Source organism: Pelodiscus sinensis, chromosome 1 (genome assembly GCF_049634645.1).
Source record: "Pelodiscus sinensis isolate JC-2024 chromosome 1, ASM4963464v1, whole genome shotgun sequence".
NCBI lineage: Eukaryota > Metazoa > Chordata > Testudines > Trionychidae > Pelodiscus > Pelodiscus sinensis.
The window spans coordinates 211,791,432-211,808,328 of NC_134711.1; the positions used below are offsets into that span (position 1 = coordinate 211,791,432).

The 16,897-nt window shown below is 41.1% G+C and overlaps 1 protein-coding gene across 7 annotated transcripts in view; it reads left to right on the forward strand.

Annotated features, from left to right (window-relative positions):
* PIR (pirin) overlaps positions 1–16,897 on the forward strand; it is an 81,443-nt gene that overhangs the window by 38,083 nt on the left and 26,463 nt on the right. For all 7 annotated transcript variants that reach the window (XR_003089286.2, XM_075914348.1, XM_075914341.1 and 4 more), the window contains exon 6: positions 11,738–11,822. Coding sequence is in view for 6 of the 7 variants with exons in the window: in XM_075914348.1 (XP_075770463.1) it covers positions 11,738–11,822 (85 nt within the window). In the remaining variant the exon portion in view is untranslated. The remainder of the gene's footprint in view (positions 1–11,737; positions 11,823–16,897) is intronic.

A 16,897-nucleotide genomic window follows, 5' to 3' on the forward strand; every position in this document is an offset into this window, starting at 1 on the left:
CAACTCTGCGGCGCATGTCCCACAAGCCTTAGTCAGCTGACCTGGGCCAGCTGTGGTTGTTTAATTGCTGTGTAGACAGCTCCATAGAGGCTATCAGTAAGGCTACATATACACTACGAGTTTTCTCAGCAAAAAATATGCTGAGGGACTCATTTGCATGAATCAAAATCTCATTTGCATATTTTCTTCTGATCTGTTTTTGCGCAAAGACAAGCAGTGTGGATGTTTTCTTTTTTCATAAAAAACTCTTTTTCCGCAAGATCCTTATGTCCCAAAAAGGGAGGTTTACTGATCTGAGGAAAATGGGGGTTTTGCACAAAAAGAATCTTGCAGAAAAAGGGGTTTTTGCACAAAAAGAAGACGTCCACACTGCTTGTTTTTGTGCAAAAACCGCAGCGCAAAAACAGATTGGCAGGAAATATGCAAATGAGTCCCTCATTAGCATATTTTTTGCTGAGAAAACTCATAGTGTAGATGTAATCTAAGAGGCTTTCATGTGACCTAAGGAAGAAATTTGAACCGAGTTAGGAGTTTAAGTTTTGTCCTTGAAGCACGCTCATTCATTGTCATTCATTTTTGCCATTTGTAATTTTATTTTTTAAGTTGTGTCCTTTATATGTAAATAGTGGTATCTTTCTACTTTGTTTTTCTCTGGTTTTCCATGTTTCAGATTTCATACCCATCACAGTGTGACAGCTTGAATTCTTGAGGTTAGATCCTGAGCTGCTGTATCTTGGCGATGATATGCCCAAATTAAGAAAAAATGTATGATACATGGTTAATTAATTTGAGTAACATTTCTCCAATGGCGTTTTTAAAACATTGGCTAAAATAGATCAGCTCAGAACTAAAGGAAGTCAAATATTAAGAGTTGCATGCATTGGGACAGTGATCATGCTTCAGTGGTTCCCGTCTGTGCCTCCCTCCCTTTGTGGAAAAAATGTGTTAAGCTGAAGTTCTTTTTGCCCAAGTGGGGTGACTTCATTTGGAAGCTAAAAACCTTGTACACTGTAGTACTTTTCACGAAGAATAGGAAGAGTACCAGTGTTTTGGCCAACGGTTCCTTTCTCACAGGAAAAATGCTAAAATCTGAGACTATATGTGAGCTGTTAGAGAGCCTATAATAATAATAATAAACTATTTGACACTTTTAACCTATAGATCTCAAAGCTGAGTAAGCATTATTATCCCCATTCTGTAGAAGGTAAAACTGAGGCACAGAGAGGCCAAGTGACCTGCTCTAACCCACTCACATGACAGCACAGGTTAAAATAGAACCCAGCTCTCCTAACTTACAGTCTAATATGATGCTGGCAGCAGGATCACTTTGTATTTACCTAAACTATTATTGGAAAATAAGTACAGACTTTTTGTAAAATATCTTGTGTTGCATATGAAGGCATTAAATAAACAATACTCCATTCTAAATGCAAACCAATACATGGGAGTTAAGTAAAACAACTAGAAAATGGTCATTGTCAGGCTTTCCTTCAGATAATTTTTCTAATTAGAGAAACTACTTAATCAGAAATATTTGAGGGTAAAATCCTGGCCCCATTGGAATAAATGGGTGCTTTGCAGTTGACTTCAGTGGAGCTAGAAGTTCAGGTCTAGTGGAGATCAATAACTGATTCCATAGTACTTTGTGTAACTCTGTATTTTATGATATGGTATAATTTAAATAAGTTATGTCTAATTTTTTCAAAGTCTGAGCCTGGAGGACTATCATGATCCCTGATCATAAACATATCATTTTTGGCCTTACCTTTGTTTGTACACAGAAGAGCACTTTCTGCTTCCCTAGTAGAAATCTCTACAAAACATCTGCACCCCTGCGATTAGCAAGGATTGATTTGCTGTGAAGTGCATGAAGGAATCCAGTTCCATTTTGGAGATTTCAAACTCTGTGACTAAATTGGTGGCTTGTTTGTGCAAGATTACAGAGAGGGAGAGGGAGTAGAGAGGATATACATGACCACAGGAAAGAGGTTACAGGAAAAAACAATGTGGAATAGCTTAGAGCAGCCCCAAAATTTGTGAGTGGGCCACATGACTGGCCCTCCATTTCAGAGGCTTGCATGCAGCCTATGCACCCCTGTGTCCCCCCCTTGCTCCCCCATGCACTAGGCCACTGGAACCCTACACTTACCTTCTCCTTCCTCTCATTCTCAGAGCTTGAACAGCCACAAACAGCGGATTTGTGATACTCCAACTCTCTGTGGGGGGGAGGGAGGGAGATATGGGGACAGTAGTGCCCTGAAAGTGCTGAGAAGGAGGGGGAAGAGTAGGACATGTATTAAATTCAACTTTATTCTGAAAAATTGAAACAAAATGACATGTGAATGTAGTATGACAGGCAAGAGCAGCATTGCAGTGGTCACATTGCCTGGGTGAGACTAGAACAGGCTTGTGTGATATCCATTCCATCTCCCTGCCTATGCATGTGTCACTGAGTGGGGAGTCTCTAGGCCCTGTACTCCCATCTGCAGCCAGATATGACTCTGAGCCAGCAAGTAGAACAGAAGGTTTATTCGTTCACAGGGATACAGCCTAGCACAGACTTTTTAACACAAGAACCAGGAGCACCTAGTACAAACTCCTGGGGAGAGGGGGGCCCAGAGCCAGGCCCCTGGCCCCCTCCATGCATCCTAAGCCAGCTGAGACTCACACACTCAGCAACTGGTCCCAGCCCTGCAGGCAGCCCTGCCTCCTCCTTTTTCCAGCTTCCTGGCGGGGGAATAAAATGTCACCTGATGTCACCTGGTTGCTCCTTTCACCTAGGTTCAGGTTACAAGAGGGCCTGAGCTATTGTTGTGTGCCTGCTAAGATAGGACAGCCTGGGGCAGCCTCCAGCTCAGTGAGAGTCACATCCAAAACTCCCATCCCCAGCTCGGCACCAGTGCTCTGCCCAGGGAAACTGAGGCACACACACAGCGTTACAACAAAATTTGTGAGTGGGCCACATGACTGGCCCTCCATCTCAGAGACTTGCATGTAGCCTATGCACCCCTGCCCCCCCTCCCCCGTTCCGCCATAACAAAGCAAACAGAGTGAATACAATACCCACTTCGTCACAACATGATTGTTCTCTGCTGTATATTTTCAATTGTCTTCACCAATTGTTAGACAATTCCCTTAACAGCCTATGATTAACATCTTCCAGATTGACTGATTTATATATGTTCAGAATTTTTGAAGGCTCTTAGGTCTTTTTTTTTTTTATATAAATCATTAGTTTGCAGGGTCTTTTTACTCATTGATTGTTTAAATCTCCTCTTTTCTTTATTTTTCTTGCCGAAGACCAACTTTTATCAGCAATTTTTGAGTTATTAATTTTCATTTGTATGTTTAATTTTATCTATTTTGGTTGTATATAAAAGGATATTTGCCCCTTTGTGTAAACTTCCAGAAACTATAAGAAAAGTAGGACAAGAAGCAATAGGCTTAAACTGCAGCAAGGGAGGTTTAGGTTAGACATTAGGAAAAACTTCCTAACTGTCAGGGTGGTTAAACACTGGAATAAGTTGCCTAGGGAGGTTGTGGAATCTCCATCTCTGGAGATATTTAAGAGCAGGTTAGATAGACATCTACCAGGGATGATCTAGACGGTACTGGGTCCTGCCATGAGGGCAGGGGACTGGACTCGATGATCTCTCGAGGTCCCTTCCAGTTCTAGTGTTTTATGATTTATCAAAATGAAAACACACTAGATGAATGGCAGCATGCCTCACAAAGTCCTGCCCTTCGGTAGAGAAAAATTTAAAAAATCCAAAATTTGTTTGGGCCTCATTCAGCCCAGCCGTCACCAAATGTCTGTCCAATAAAATTGTCTTTGCTGCATGCCCAGATGGTTGAGGTACAAGGGCTGTGGCTGGGGGTGTAGGCTCTGGGTTGGAACTGGGGATGGAACTTTGGGCTACAAGAGGGGGCTCCAACTTTGGGGAGGTTTCTGAGGTGGAGGTTGGGATGCAGAAGAGGATTCAGGCAGGCTCTGGGCTGGGGTGAGGGCTTCGGGGTGGAGGAGGGTGTTTAGGGCTGAGGGGGGTTCAAGTTGGGACACAGGGATTGAGCTTACTGGGTGGCTCCCTTGTGGGCCCATGGGGGGGGCACTGCACCCCCTCCTCTGCAGCTCTGTGCTGGTGCTGGTGGGAAGGGGCTTCTCCCCCTCCAGTCCCCAGCAGCTTCAGGAGTTGGGGAGAGAGGTCTCCCGCTGTAGCCCTGACACTCTGTATAGGGCTTAATGGGAAGCTACAGGGCAACGCAGATTAGGGGAAACTTAGAAGTTTCATGATACTTCTATCAGTGGATACCCAGAATCAGGAGAGTATGTATTCCTTATTTTAAAAATACAGTCTAGTAACTATGAATGTGATCATTGTTCATATTAATTTCTAGGTTGCCCCCTCCTTTTTTAAAAATTGCTTGCCCTTTGGCCTCAATGATATCTTGTAGCTGTAGATACTATAGGTTAATTGCCATTTTCTTAAATGTTTCCTCTGACCAGTTTTAAACTCTTTACCATTCACGTTAATTGAATAGTCTTTTGTTCATATACTTTGAAATGGCAAAGTATGAGGACTTGGTTGATCTAACCTGTAACTCCTGAGCATCTCTGATAACTTGGATTCTCATTTTTATGAACTAGTTAATTAATCTATATTACGTGCTGACAAAGAAAACTGTTGAAGTAAAAACTTTTGTGTGTATCTTTGATGTCTCTCTTGGTACCATTAACATTTCATACAGAAATACCATATATGGTCCAGACTGCTTCAGATTTTCATGTTCAAATATTATTACTTGGATATGGAAAAAAATAGCCTTGAAATGTGTTTTTTAACAAGCTGTGGAGTATGAAAATGAAACTGTTGTGCTTTGATGTGCTGGAATTTAGTCTTAGTCCTTTTAATATTGGTCAGGTAACCTAATCACAACAACCACATTCTTTGTTAGCAGTCTCAGCAGGGAAGGCAGGAATTGATTTGGCATGGAGACTAACCTTGCACCCCTTGAGGTGGTCTCCTTAGGACAGTGGGGGAGGCGCATAAGTGGATTAGTGGGGGGACCCTCACAAGGCTGGCTGGCAGTTCAGTACTTTCCATGAGCATTACAACCTGGTTGCAACCATAGCTTAGCTCTGTGCAACAAGTGGAACACATTATCTTTTCCCATAGCATGCACTCTTCTCTTCACACTTGTTTTTTATTTCCTTCTCAGACAAAGCTTTTCCATTGCATTTGTACCCTCAGTTTGTAGAAGTAAGATGTGAATGTGACTAATGCAGATCAGTCTCCTAACTGTTTGAAGCAATAATGACTGATGGGTAGAGTATTTCCTGGCCACCAGGGACCATCTGGAAGAGGCCTTTAACCCATCTGGTAATTAACTGCCAGGAAATGATTGACTCTGAGGTTGTTATTGCTGTTGTAAAGCAAATAGATTTTTTTTTCCTCACCATGTCTGTTTCATTAGATACCTAATGTGCTGTCCCTAATTAATATTTTTTCTTTACTGAATAGTTTATTATGTGTATAGATAGTTATCTAACATGCATTAGGACTCTCCAGCAGATTCAAAGATCTGTCCCCTCATGCAGTGCCTTTAAGAGGAGGAAAAATTGAAGAAATCTGGGCAGAGCCCCCACAAAAGTCACTGTTTGTGCATACTATTTATAATGTCCCACGAATTATGAGTCCCTCCGATTCTAATGCAATATCCTGATGGCACATCATCAATGTGCAATTAATCACCAATGCAGACAGAATCTGTGTGATTTCTCCATTCAACTGACAGGAAACAACTCGTCTGGGAAAAAGAGTAGATTGGACCATTAATTATGTGATCTGAGGCTGTGGGTGTTTCTTACCTCAGTTACAAATTGTAATATGATCAGGAATTGAATTACAATTGAAAATGCCCAATAGTGAATTTAAGAAGCGTGTCTTCTGAAAAACATTAAATCAAAATGTCTTTCGGTATGCTGCTATAAACTACTTATGGAAACTTTTGAATCCACTTTACATATACATAGAATGTAGAACTATGTTGATATGCAAATTCCAGTTCATTTTATTGTATTTTGTTTTGTTTAAGTATGGCAATAAAGTGCCAGCATGAAAAAGGTTCAGTAAATCTGCTCTGATATGTAGAAGGAGATTTGATGGTGGGCTTTAGTGTACTTTTATCTGTCAAGTTTGTATTAGAAAATACAGTCTCGCCTCATTGGTGCAACCATGATTTCATTAGGCTACACAGCTTACATGCGGCAATGATTTCTTGTCATGATTAAGAACACATTTACAAATAAAACCTGAGGAAGGAAGGAAAGAATGTTAACACTGATAAAAATTGAAGACTTGTGATCGGGAAGTCTTTGAAGTGCATGCAGCGTGGGTAATCCTTGGTTTTAAAAGGAAATATATAAGTGCAGATTAATTATACTGTGTTTTTGTTTTGTTTTGGGGGTTTAATATGAAGAAGATGCATAAAATTAGAATGGGTCACTGCTAACCAAAGGCTAAATTCTGAACTTCTTATTCACTGCTTGGTCAGGGAATTTTCCATTGAAGCCAGAAGAGTTTTGTCTGAGGAAGGATTACAAGACAGTGAGCAAAGACTTTAGGATTTGGCTCTATGATTATATATCTTAGGTACATAGGAAGCGGTGGAATTATTTTTACATGTCTGGCAGCACTGCATAGTTAAGGGTACTTTATAAATCATCTTCAGGATATGCATAACTTACAGCTACACTGTTCCTTTGGGTATGTGGAAGGGGAAATGTCAACTCTTTGGCGACATATCCTGTCCCCAACTCCTGCAAAGAGCTCACTGTGGAGTTACTGGTTCATGAGTGGGGAGGGTGGAAATGGGTTTGCTATTTGCATCATCTCTTCCTATTTCCCGTGGGAACCACTATGAAATCCACTGTCAAATAAATGTTGATGCTAAATTTGAATTAGATTCTTGTAGGGAGCCCCTTTCACTCTGTGAAACCTTCCTTTAGAAGAAGTCTCCTAAGGCAGCTTCAAACATGGGAAGCCCTGACAGCCACAGCTCCACTTGAAAACTGCAGAAGCACAAGATCCCGTGCATGGACAGCTCTGTTCTCTGATTACACAGATCACCTGGAATCCAGAAACTCCTTTGGCCAGCCCTCCTGTTTTTGTTTAGGGATGAAAAATCCATATCTCTTCCCTATCCCCAAGAAAATGGTCTGGAGTCTTTTAGTGGGCATTCCCATGGTGGGAAATGATCTGATCCCTGTCAGTGGGAACTCACTCTTATATGACAGTTGGCCTGTGAGGTTAAAGCCTGTCTGCAATTTGTTTAAAGACACAGAAGAGTAATGTAATATGGCCAATAATATTTGTGCCTTTACAGAAGAAATAATTCCCTGGCCTCTTTGTGTTGCAATTTGAGAGGCAGATTTTATTTTTCAAAGATGATTTTGCAGTTCATTAATCCACACATAAAACAGAGCCCTTTAAGTGTTTAACAGTATTAGGTAAGATGAAGATTGAGGGGGTATTTGATAGCAGCCTTCATCTTCCTGAAGGGAGGTTCCAAAGAGGATGGAGAGAGACTGTTCTCAGTAATGACAGAAGGTAGAACAAGGAGCAATTGTCTTTGTTGAAGCACCGGAATGGGTTACCTAGGGAGGTGGTGGAATCTCCATCCCTAGAGGTTTTTAAGTCTCAGCTTGACAAAGTCCTGGCTGAGATGATTTAGTTGGGGTTAGTCCTGCTTTGGGCTCGACCTCCTGAGGTCTCATCCAGCCCTATGATTCTATGCTTCTAGGAAGATTGATTTAAACTATCTGGTGTATGTGTGCAGAAAATAATATCCGCAAATATATCTTGTCTATTTTGGAGATAATGGATAAGGCTGTACTGCTTTAATGGTTGCCAGCGATCTCTCACAGAAAACAGTAAACAGTTTTGTTGTGAACAATATAAAATTTCAGTGAAAATTGTAGAATTCCAACTTCCTCTCTTAATTCTTCTCCACTCCAAATTTTTCTAATAGTTCCTAATCCTTTCCTCTATTATTAACTTCTTTAAGTGTTAAGCTCTGAATGTATGTATTCGTGTATAACTTTTGTCTCCATCACGGTGCTTTGCACCTACATTGCAACATCGTACTTATTCTCTATTTATGTAAGACCGTAAAGCATGCACAATATTTTACAACTTGTCAGCATGCCATACAAAGAACATCATCCCTGTTCTAAGATACTCATGGGCTACAGGCACAAATGAGAAATAGGAGGTTTCTTAAATGAAAATATAAGAAAAGCCTGCACTGAGATCTCCTGATGCAGTTTCAAAGCTAAAAGACGGGGCCCATTCTGTTCATTACAATAAAAGTGAAAGTTGCTAGTGGTAAGCTCTACTTGGTCTAGGTGTAGGTAAATAAAAGGAAAAACCTCTAGATTACAAATCCTCTTCTCTCCCCCTAGAATGTTCATAACTGTCCAGCATAACAGTAAAACTACCCTTTTAAACTAGAGCTCAAAGCACACTGAAATTGTCTTGAAAATGTGACATTGTGTGTGTGTGTGTGTGTGTGTGTGTGTGTAAACAGTGAGACAAAACTCGTTCAGTACTTAGCATATTTGTGGCATGGTTATGATACTAAATTGAATAAAGGTAACTTTAGAAAACATTGTTGTGCATAGGGTTGCCAGGTGTCCGGTACTGGCCCGGACAGTTCGGTATTTGCGGCCTCTGTCCGATTTAAAAAAAAACAAAACAGAAAATACTGGACATTTTTTCTGTTTTTCTCAGATGGAAGGCCACTTGGGACAACAGTCCCCTGCCACATCTGTCTGGGACAGGGGGAGTGAGGGGATTTAAAGGCGCAGTGCCTTTTTTTTTCTGAAAATATCTGGCAACTCTAGTTGTTCATTACAAACTCCACTTGTTTTGTTCTAATCTGAATCCTTTTTAGTGAGCATAAAAGGCAATCTCTATAAAAAGTAACATAATAAAAAAGCAGGATTTTTAGTATTCTGTAATGGGAGTCAAATTATCACTGCTGTAGCTTGAAAATGGCTGTATTGTTTTTTCTCAGTGACCTAGAGGGCAGAGCTGTGTAAAAACTGTTTATTGCAACCTGTTTTCAGATTTAATGATCATTGTTTGTTCACAGATTTCTTACAATGTGTTCTGTCCTGTAAGAACAGAAGATATATTCCCTGATCCATGGATAATCTCTTGCAAATATTTACTGTCAAGCATATTGACACAATAGTTCTCTATTTTATGTCTATAATCCAGAATTTTAGTGTGGTCAGACATGAATGCTAAGTCTTAAATTGGCTGCTGCAATAGTGATCATTAGTCAGTTTAAATGAGGGAAAATCATGTTCAAACTTGCACCAACACAATCTGTTAGCTGACATGGTGCTGAACGTGGCGTATATTGCCAGTCAGTTGTGGTCAGCACTGTGTCAAGAAACTCACACTTCGCAGTAAAATTTTATGTCTCATCAACATCTATAGGGCTAATGTCATTGAGCACCCTTCTGAAAATGCCCTATAGAATTTTGAAGAATACCAGTGTATTTATTAAGAAATCTAATGGACTCTTATAAAGACTACTCTAAATATCTATAGAATTGACAACAATAGTGTTTCTAGAAGTTTTTTTAACTTGTAGCATTCTATAGCAGGAAAATATTTTTCTATTAAATTTTATAGGATGATTCAAAACCTTGAACTTAAGGGGTTTTTTTTTCTATTAAACTCAACAGAACTTCCAAAAGGACACTAGCTAAGCACTAAATGTTTCCAAGAATGGGCCCTATATTGTTAACTGTTTGGAGGGAAAAGTTCTGCCAAGAGTGCAAGGCAATCAAATCTAGCAACACTCCGCTTAGAGGTGACTGAAATATCATAAGAAAATGGCTGTCATTATTTTGGCATGGATGTCCTTTTTCTAGATACATCCTGACCGTTTAGCCAAATTATTCCAGCTAAACAATTTTATAAAACAACGGACCCTTTCTAGAGTGAACTTATCAGTTGCTCTTGTGTATTTGTCATTTAGTTGTTTAGATGAGACCTAAGAACATTTTAGTGACTATATGATAGCTTAGAAGGTTCTGAAATAGCTTTCTCACTTGTCTGCTAGGAAGGAAGGCATACATATCAGAGGACTTAATGATTTGGCATATACACCATTGAGAGCTCTTTGTTTTGGGGACTTTTTTCATGCAAGTCTAGAAGTGCGTCTTAATTAGAAAAAAATCCAATTAAGAATAGGCCAAGTTATTCCCCTCCACTGGAAAGAGTATTTTATTGCAGTAATAGTCCTTGTGAATTATTTATTAGTTTTATTTGCTTCTATTCTATTAACATCTGTTACACATGTGAGATCATCATTGTCACTGACTTCTCTAAGAATCATTTTTATACAAAACAAAGACAAAAACATTCACTAGAATGCTGGCTTCTTTGACTGCAAGACAGTTGATTGCCAATATGGGGGTGCACTCATGTTTGTCTGCAGAGTCCAAACAGCAATCGTATTAATGTTGATGAAGGTGGGAGTCACGCTTGTGCTTACACTAAACCTGGCTTTTTTAACAAGTTATCTTGATTTTCTTCAGTATAATGTAAATGATAAGAATGCATGTATAAAAACTTACTTGTCCAGCTTTTGGTTGCCAGAAATTTGTTATTTCTCTACACATCTATGCATTTCTCTTCTATTTAGGCAAAACCCTGTTTTTCTGAAGAATTTTATTCTGACTACCATGCAAAAAAAGAGAAAAAGCTATTTTTCATAAAGTTTCTTTTATTGGATGGGCTGGACATTCCCCATGAGTTACACTATATAGGCCCAAAGGAATAATGGCTTCCTTGAAACAAGTAGATTAGGGACATTTTAAATATTAATCAAACACTGCTCCTTCTCAACTCCAACCTCTTAGTTTCTCTGCCTGTAACCTTGGCATAATTCTTCATGCTGAACTGTTCTCCTTAATTTTGAATTTTTATGAATCTGCCTTAATGACAGTGGAAACACCATTGCTATAAAAATCATCTACTACTTTGTCTCACCCTGGAATATTGCAGGTACCCTCAGTATTGAATAAATGGAACCTGGGGAAGCAAACTTCATATGTACAATGCTTTTGCTTGCCTTCTTGCATGTACACAGAATATTTTATCCTCAAATTCCTTTGCTACTATTCCTCTCTGAACCCAGTTCAAAACTGTATAAGTATTTCCCATGCGAGCTTCACTTTAAACTACTTCTTACTCCCCTGGGTCTCTTAGCACCCAATTTCAGACCCTCCATGCAATCTCCCTGTTTTGGGGTCACCATCTTTCTGCTGGTCTTGCTATTTGGAAGTGTCTACTTGTATCTCATCACCTCATTAGCACTTCCAAACTTTTCATAACTATCTGGAAATATAACTTTTCACCTTTGTATCTTTTGATCTCTTGGTCTCTCTCATTTTTCTGTAATATATTTATTTTTTAACTTTGTCATGAACCTACTTAATTATGAAATATATTTCAGGACATGGCTTGTATGAAAAATGCTACAAATTACAGTTAAATAAGTATAGTGCTGAAATGATCATCAAATAGTGTAGAGCGTTAATAACTTTTTTGTCAAATATCAAAATGTAATTCATTTAATTGAATGTTATTTTTAAGTGAAAATCATTATATGATACATTCTACTTATAGAAGTGACCTTTTTCTCCGTTCTTCCCTAGTCCAAGGTATATACTCGCACACCAACATTATATCTGGATTTCAAGCTGGACAAAGGAGCTAAGCACATTCAGCCAGTTCCAAAAGGTAGGTCGGTTTAATAAAGAAATTGAAGACACTTCTCCTGTAAAGGGTTGGGTATGAATCTCTGTATCTTTGTATCATTATGTGCAAAATATTCCCCTTATGGAGTGGTCTGTAGCCGCAGAGTTTAAAAATTTAAATATAGCAGTTAGTTACCTGTGGCCAAATTTTGCCCCTGAATACAGGGGCATAATTCTCATTGATGTGAGTATTGTCCATGTATCCAGGGCTGAAGATCCTTCCCTGTAGCTGAATAAAATATTATATCGTCAAATTCTAGTGTCTGAAAACCATTAATAAGTGGGAGATGTAAAACTAGTCCAATTAATGTGATTTTGGGAGACTGGTTTGCGGAAAGGGATGTACCTGGTTTGGATCCACAAGTTGATAGTGACTAAAAATCAATACCTCCCTCACCTGCTTATTGGCTTGAGTAAAAGGATTGGTGCTCTCGGATTTGGGGTCTAATTAGGGTTGCCAGCCCATCAGAATACGCCTGGAGTCTCCTGAAATCGGCATTAATGTCCCTGTGACTACTGAAAGCAGTCCAGGAGATTTCAATGGGATATTTTAATAAAATGACATTACATCATGTTAGAAAAAAATCCCCTGTAATAGCTGCAGTCAGAGTTGGTAAACCTAGTCAGGGGTTCACATCACAGTATGCACTGTAGTATCTTTATTGCTTGTTCTCAGTGGAGAAATTTAATAGAACAGTAGGAAGAGGACTAACCTACTCTTTACCTTTGACAGTGGTTTCACTGCATTGAGGTTGAACTACCGGAAAGAAAATTTGCACATATCTGCCTGCATTATGCCTTGCCTGTGGATAAATAGGCCCTTCGCTCATTGTTCCACTCTAGGTTCAGTGGCTCTTCCTTCACAGAGAGGCTGGGCCTTCCATTATTTTGGTGTACTGTGCACATCAATCCCAGTCATTGGAAAGTCTCAGCACTAAATTCACTTCAGTTGGGAACAGTTAAGAAAATGAAAACAAAACCAAGCTAATAAACAACTTAAAGTTCATTTGTTAGTTCCTTGTATTGGCCTGTGAGAAGCCATTTCAAATGTCATCAGGAATCAGCCATTTTACTAATTTGAGAGTTGGACAAATGGTAAAATATTATTAAAGCTCAGACAACTTAATCCACACCATTTATTTGTAGTATTTCAAATATTGTTGTCTCACCATTTACTTGGATGTACATTTTAATATAGATTTTGTATATTTGTTAATTAACAGACTACACTCTTGATGTTCTATAGCAAATACTAATACAATGTGGAAGATTTCCCACTAAATCTACTGTAAAGTAGTAAGGAAACAGTCTAATAAATATGGGATATTAATGTATAGCTACTTCTCTAAAGTGGCTGTTAATGTATTTACATCCCGTTTCCAGTTTTTCTTTTGATTGTCCCATTGATCCCTTCAGAGTAGGCACATCTAAGAGTTAAGCAGCAAGTCAGTTACATTGTTTTCTCAGAAAACAGATGTGTGTGCAGAATATTTTTACAATAGCAGATGAAGTATGTCTATAAAATTTTAACCATCACATTCCATGTCACTTGCAAAGAATCTAGGGTCCAGTTCTGTAACCATGTGGTGTTTAACCATTCCTCTCATGAACAGTCTCAGTAAATTCAGCAGGGCTGCTCGTGTGTTTAAAGGTTGGCAGGATTGGGCTCATAATTAGCAAAATCTCCAACATAACCAAATTCCTTCACATTTGTAACACATTTTTGATTGTTAGCTCAAGAAAAAAGAATTCAGTGTTGTTCATCGCTGTAACAGTTCTGAAGTACAGGCAGTCCCCGGGTTACGTACAAGATAGGGATTGTAGGTTTGTTCTTAAGTTGAATCTGTATGTAAGTTGGAACTGGCGTCCAGATTCAGCCACTGCTGAAACTGACCAGCGGCTGACTACAGGAAGCCCGAGGCAGAGTTGCTCTGCCCCGGGCTTCCTGGAATCAGCCGCTGATCAGTTTCAACAGGCTGAATCTGGACGCCAGTTCCGACTTACATACAGATTCAACTTAAGAACCCCAGGCGTCCCCAAGTCAGCTGCTACCCCCCAGCAGACCAGGGAGACGCGGAGCAGCTTTTCTCGCCCCGGAGGACGCGGGCGGCGGGACCGCGGCGCATCTGGGCGTCCCACCGCTCCCGTCCTCCGGGGCGAGAAAAACCCCGTTCATAACTGCAGATCCGATGTAAGTCAGATCCACGTAACTCGGGGACTGCCTGTATTGCATAACAAATTGATTTTACTTTTAGTAAAACAATGCAGAATTTTTTGTTGTTTTCACATTTACCAGAGGAAAAAATGATCTTGGGATTTATGCTACACATAACAGAAAAACAAATTATCTTTTTACAGATTTTTCACAGGTTTCAGCACATATAGGCCAAAAACAACAGGGGAACAGATAGTGTAGGAGCCAAACCTGATTAGCAAGGTAAGCATGAAAGAAGTAGATTAGACATGGGGCAAATATGTTATCATGGAGGAGAAGACAGATGAATTTAGCAGTTGCAAGCCATACTCTTGGGCAGTGTTAGTGAAGCGTCAGACCTTTGTGTGGGAGTTTACCAGAGATGTGGTACTCTGAAACATGCATTGTCTATCATTTAAAAATGTTAGACTTTCAGTAGGAGACAGAAGGATATTGGAATACATCAGTGGCTTTCACACTTTTTTTTCCCCCATGACCAAGTTGAAGAAAATTGTTAATGCCCCTGACCCAACATCATTTGAATAAAGTGTGGGCTCCAAGGTGGGCTGAGGACAAGAGCTTTGGGCTGTAGTAGGGAACTCAGGCTTTGGTGGCGATGTCAAGACTGGGGCAGGAGGAGCTTACCTCGAGCAGCTCCCGTCAGCGATGCAGTGGCAGTGCTAAGGCAGGTTTCCTGCCTATCCTGGCACTGCAGACTATGCTGCGCCCCAGAACCAGCTAGCATCAGGTTCCCAGCCAATGGGAGTAGGAAGCTAGTGCTCAGGGCAGGGGGAGTGTGTGGAGTCCTATGCACTCTTCCACCCCCTCTCCCAGGAGCCAGGCCTGCTGCTGGCCACTTCTGGGGCATAGCACAGTCTGCAGTGCTAGGACGTGCAGAAGCCTGCCTTAGCACCCCCACTGGTCACTTGATCCCCATGTAGCAACGAGACCTAGTGCCTGTCATTGCAAACCCCTAGTTTGAAAACCACTGGAATACACCCCTCTTTTTCAAGCAATATGTTTTGTAAAAGTGATGCAGAAAAAACAGAAGGGAAATGGCTAAAGGAAGGAATTAGGGATTTGGAATGCACAGAGAAAAGAGATGAAAGATACTTGACAATTTAGAAGACCTGGAGCACCAAAAATAGACTTTTGGTTTATTCTAATATACAGGGGTCGACAAATTATGGAAAACCCTACTTGCCATACAAAAAAGGGACTCGCCACCCTCCCCCACAAAAAGTGGTTTTTTTAATGGCATAAATTCCTAATAAGAATAAGAACAGTAATTACTAATAAGTTATTAATAAATATCTTATGAACCTCTACCTTTTCTCTCTGCTGCCATGTCTCCTCCCCTTGCTCCATCAGCTCCCCAGGTGCCTCCTGCCCCCCAACCCCTCACCCTCTGCTGTTCTGACTCCTGCCTTTCTCACTGCCCTCAGCCCTCCTGAGACCTGCCCCCCTCCACTAGCCCTTCTCTCCGCCCTGTGCCCACTTCTCTAGTAGCCCCACTCTGATCGTGTGAGCTACCCCTCCTCATCCCCTCTCCTAAAACCTCCCTCTACACACCTGCCCTGCCTCTCTCCTCTGGTGCTGGTCCCTCCCCTGAAGGTGTCTGCCCTTCTGCTTCTCCCCCAGAATCCCTTGGCACCTGCACCTTCCTGGTGCCTCCCACTTCCCTCACTGCCTCTGCCCCCTTTGCTCTCTTTTTCCCTGATACCCACCCCCTCACCACCCTCTGCCCCCGTTCCCTTCATGCCCCTGTGCCCTCACAGTTGCCTTTCTCCATCACTGCCTTCCTCATGCCCACCCCTTCTTTCAAGCCTTCTCCCAGCACCTCCTCCTCCCCCTGTAGCCCCCAGTGCCCTTACCCTCTCCTCTCCCAGCATCACCCTGTCCCCCCTCCCACTGACACCTCCCCTCGTGCCCTTTTCCTCATTGTCTGCACTTGGCCCCCTGGCATTTGTCTCTCCTGCACCCCTGTCCCTTGGTGCCTTCCCCTTTCTTCTTCTTATTCTTCTCCTGACCTCCTCCCCTCTGGGATCGGGGGGGAGCAGGGTGCAGGGTGTAAGGGCGGTGCAGAGCCAAAGGGTTGCAGGGAAGAGGGAGAGCAGGGGGTCCAGGGTGCTTCTTAAATAAAAAAATGTTAAGCCGATCATGGTAACCCAAGCCAGGCCTGTGCACCTGAAGATGTGACAGTATTTTGGCTGGGGGCAATGCCAGTTCACAAAGTGCCAGATAACAAAGATTTCAAAGGTAACAAAGATTTGCTCAACTGCACTTCTGGAGAGCCTCTGTCACACTGAAGTACATGTGCCTTTTATACCTGAACATCGATACACGAAGATTTAATTTATCTTCGTTTGTTTTCTCCTTCATAACTGACTTTTTTTCCTGCCTCAGTCCCTAGCGATGTCACAAAATTCACTCCCTCTTCGACAGAGTATGATGTCACATACACTGTATTATTGTTTCAATTATATTAATCCAGTCTGTTCTTCAGAGTAAAAAATTGTGGAGGGGAAATTAGTTAAAAATTTCTGTGACAAAACTGGGTATGGCCATTTGTGGCTTTTTTGAGGATTGAGATGAGTATGAAGTGCTTTACAGCTCAGAAAAGCTGCTTTCATGCGGAGGGCACTAGTGCAGCTTTGTCTAGATTCATTGCCAGTTTTCCAACGGTGGGAAAGCTAGTAGCTAATATACCCTAGCACTCATGATAATGTCATTGATGGAAGAGCTCTATAATCGAACGGAAAACTACATTAGGGTTTGGGAAAGCTGCATTGAGTCATTGGCTTTCATTACCCAAGGCCAGCACTGACTGACTGATGATAGGATCTTAGGCATTCAGCAGAACA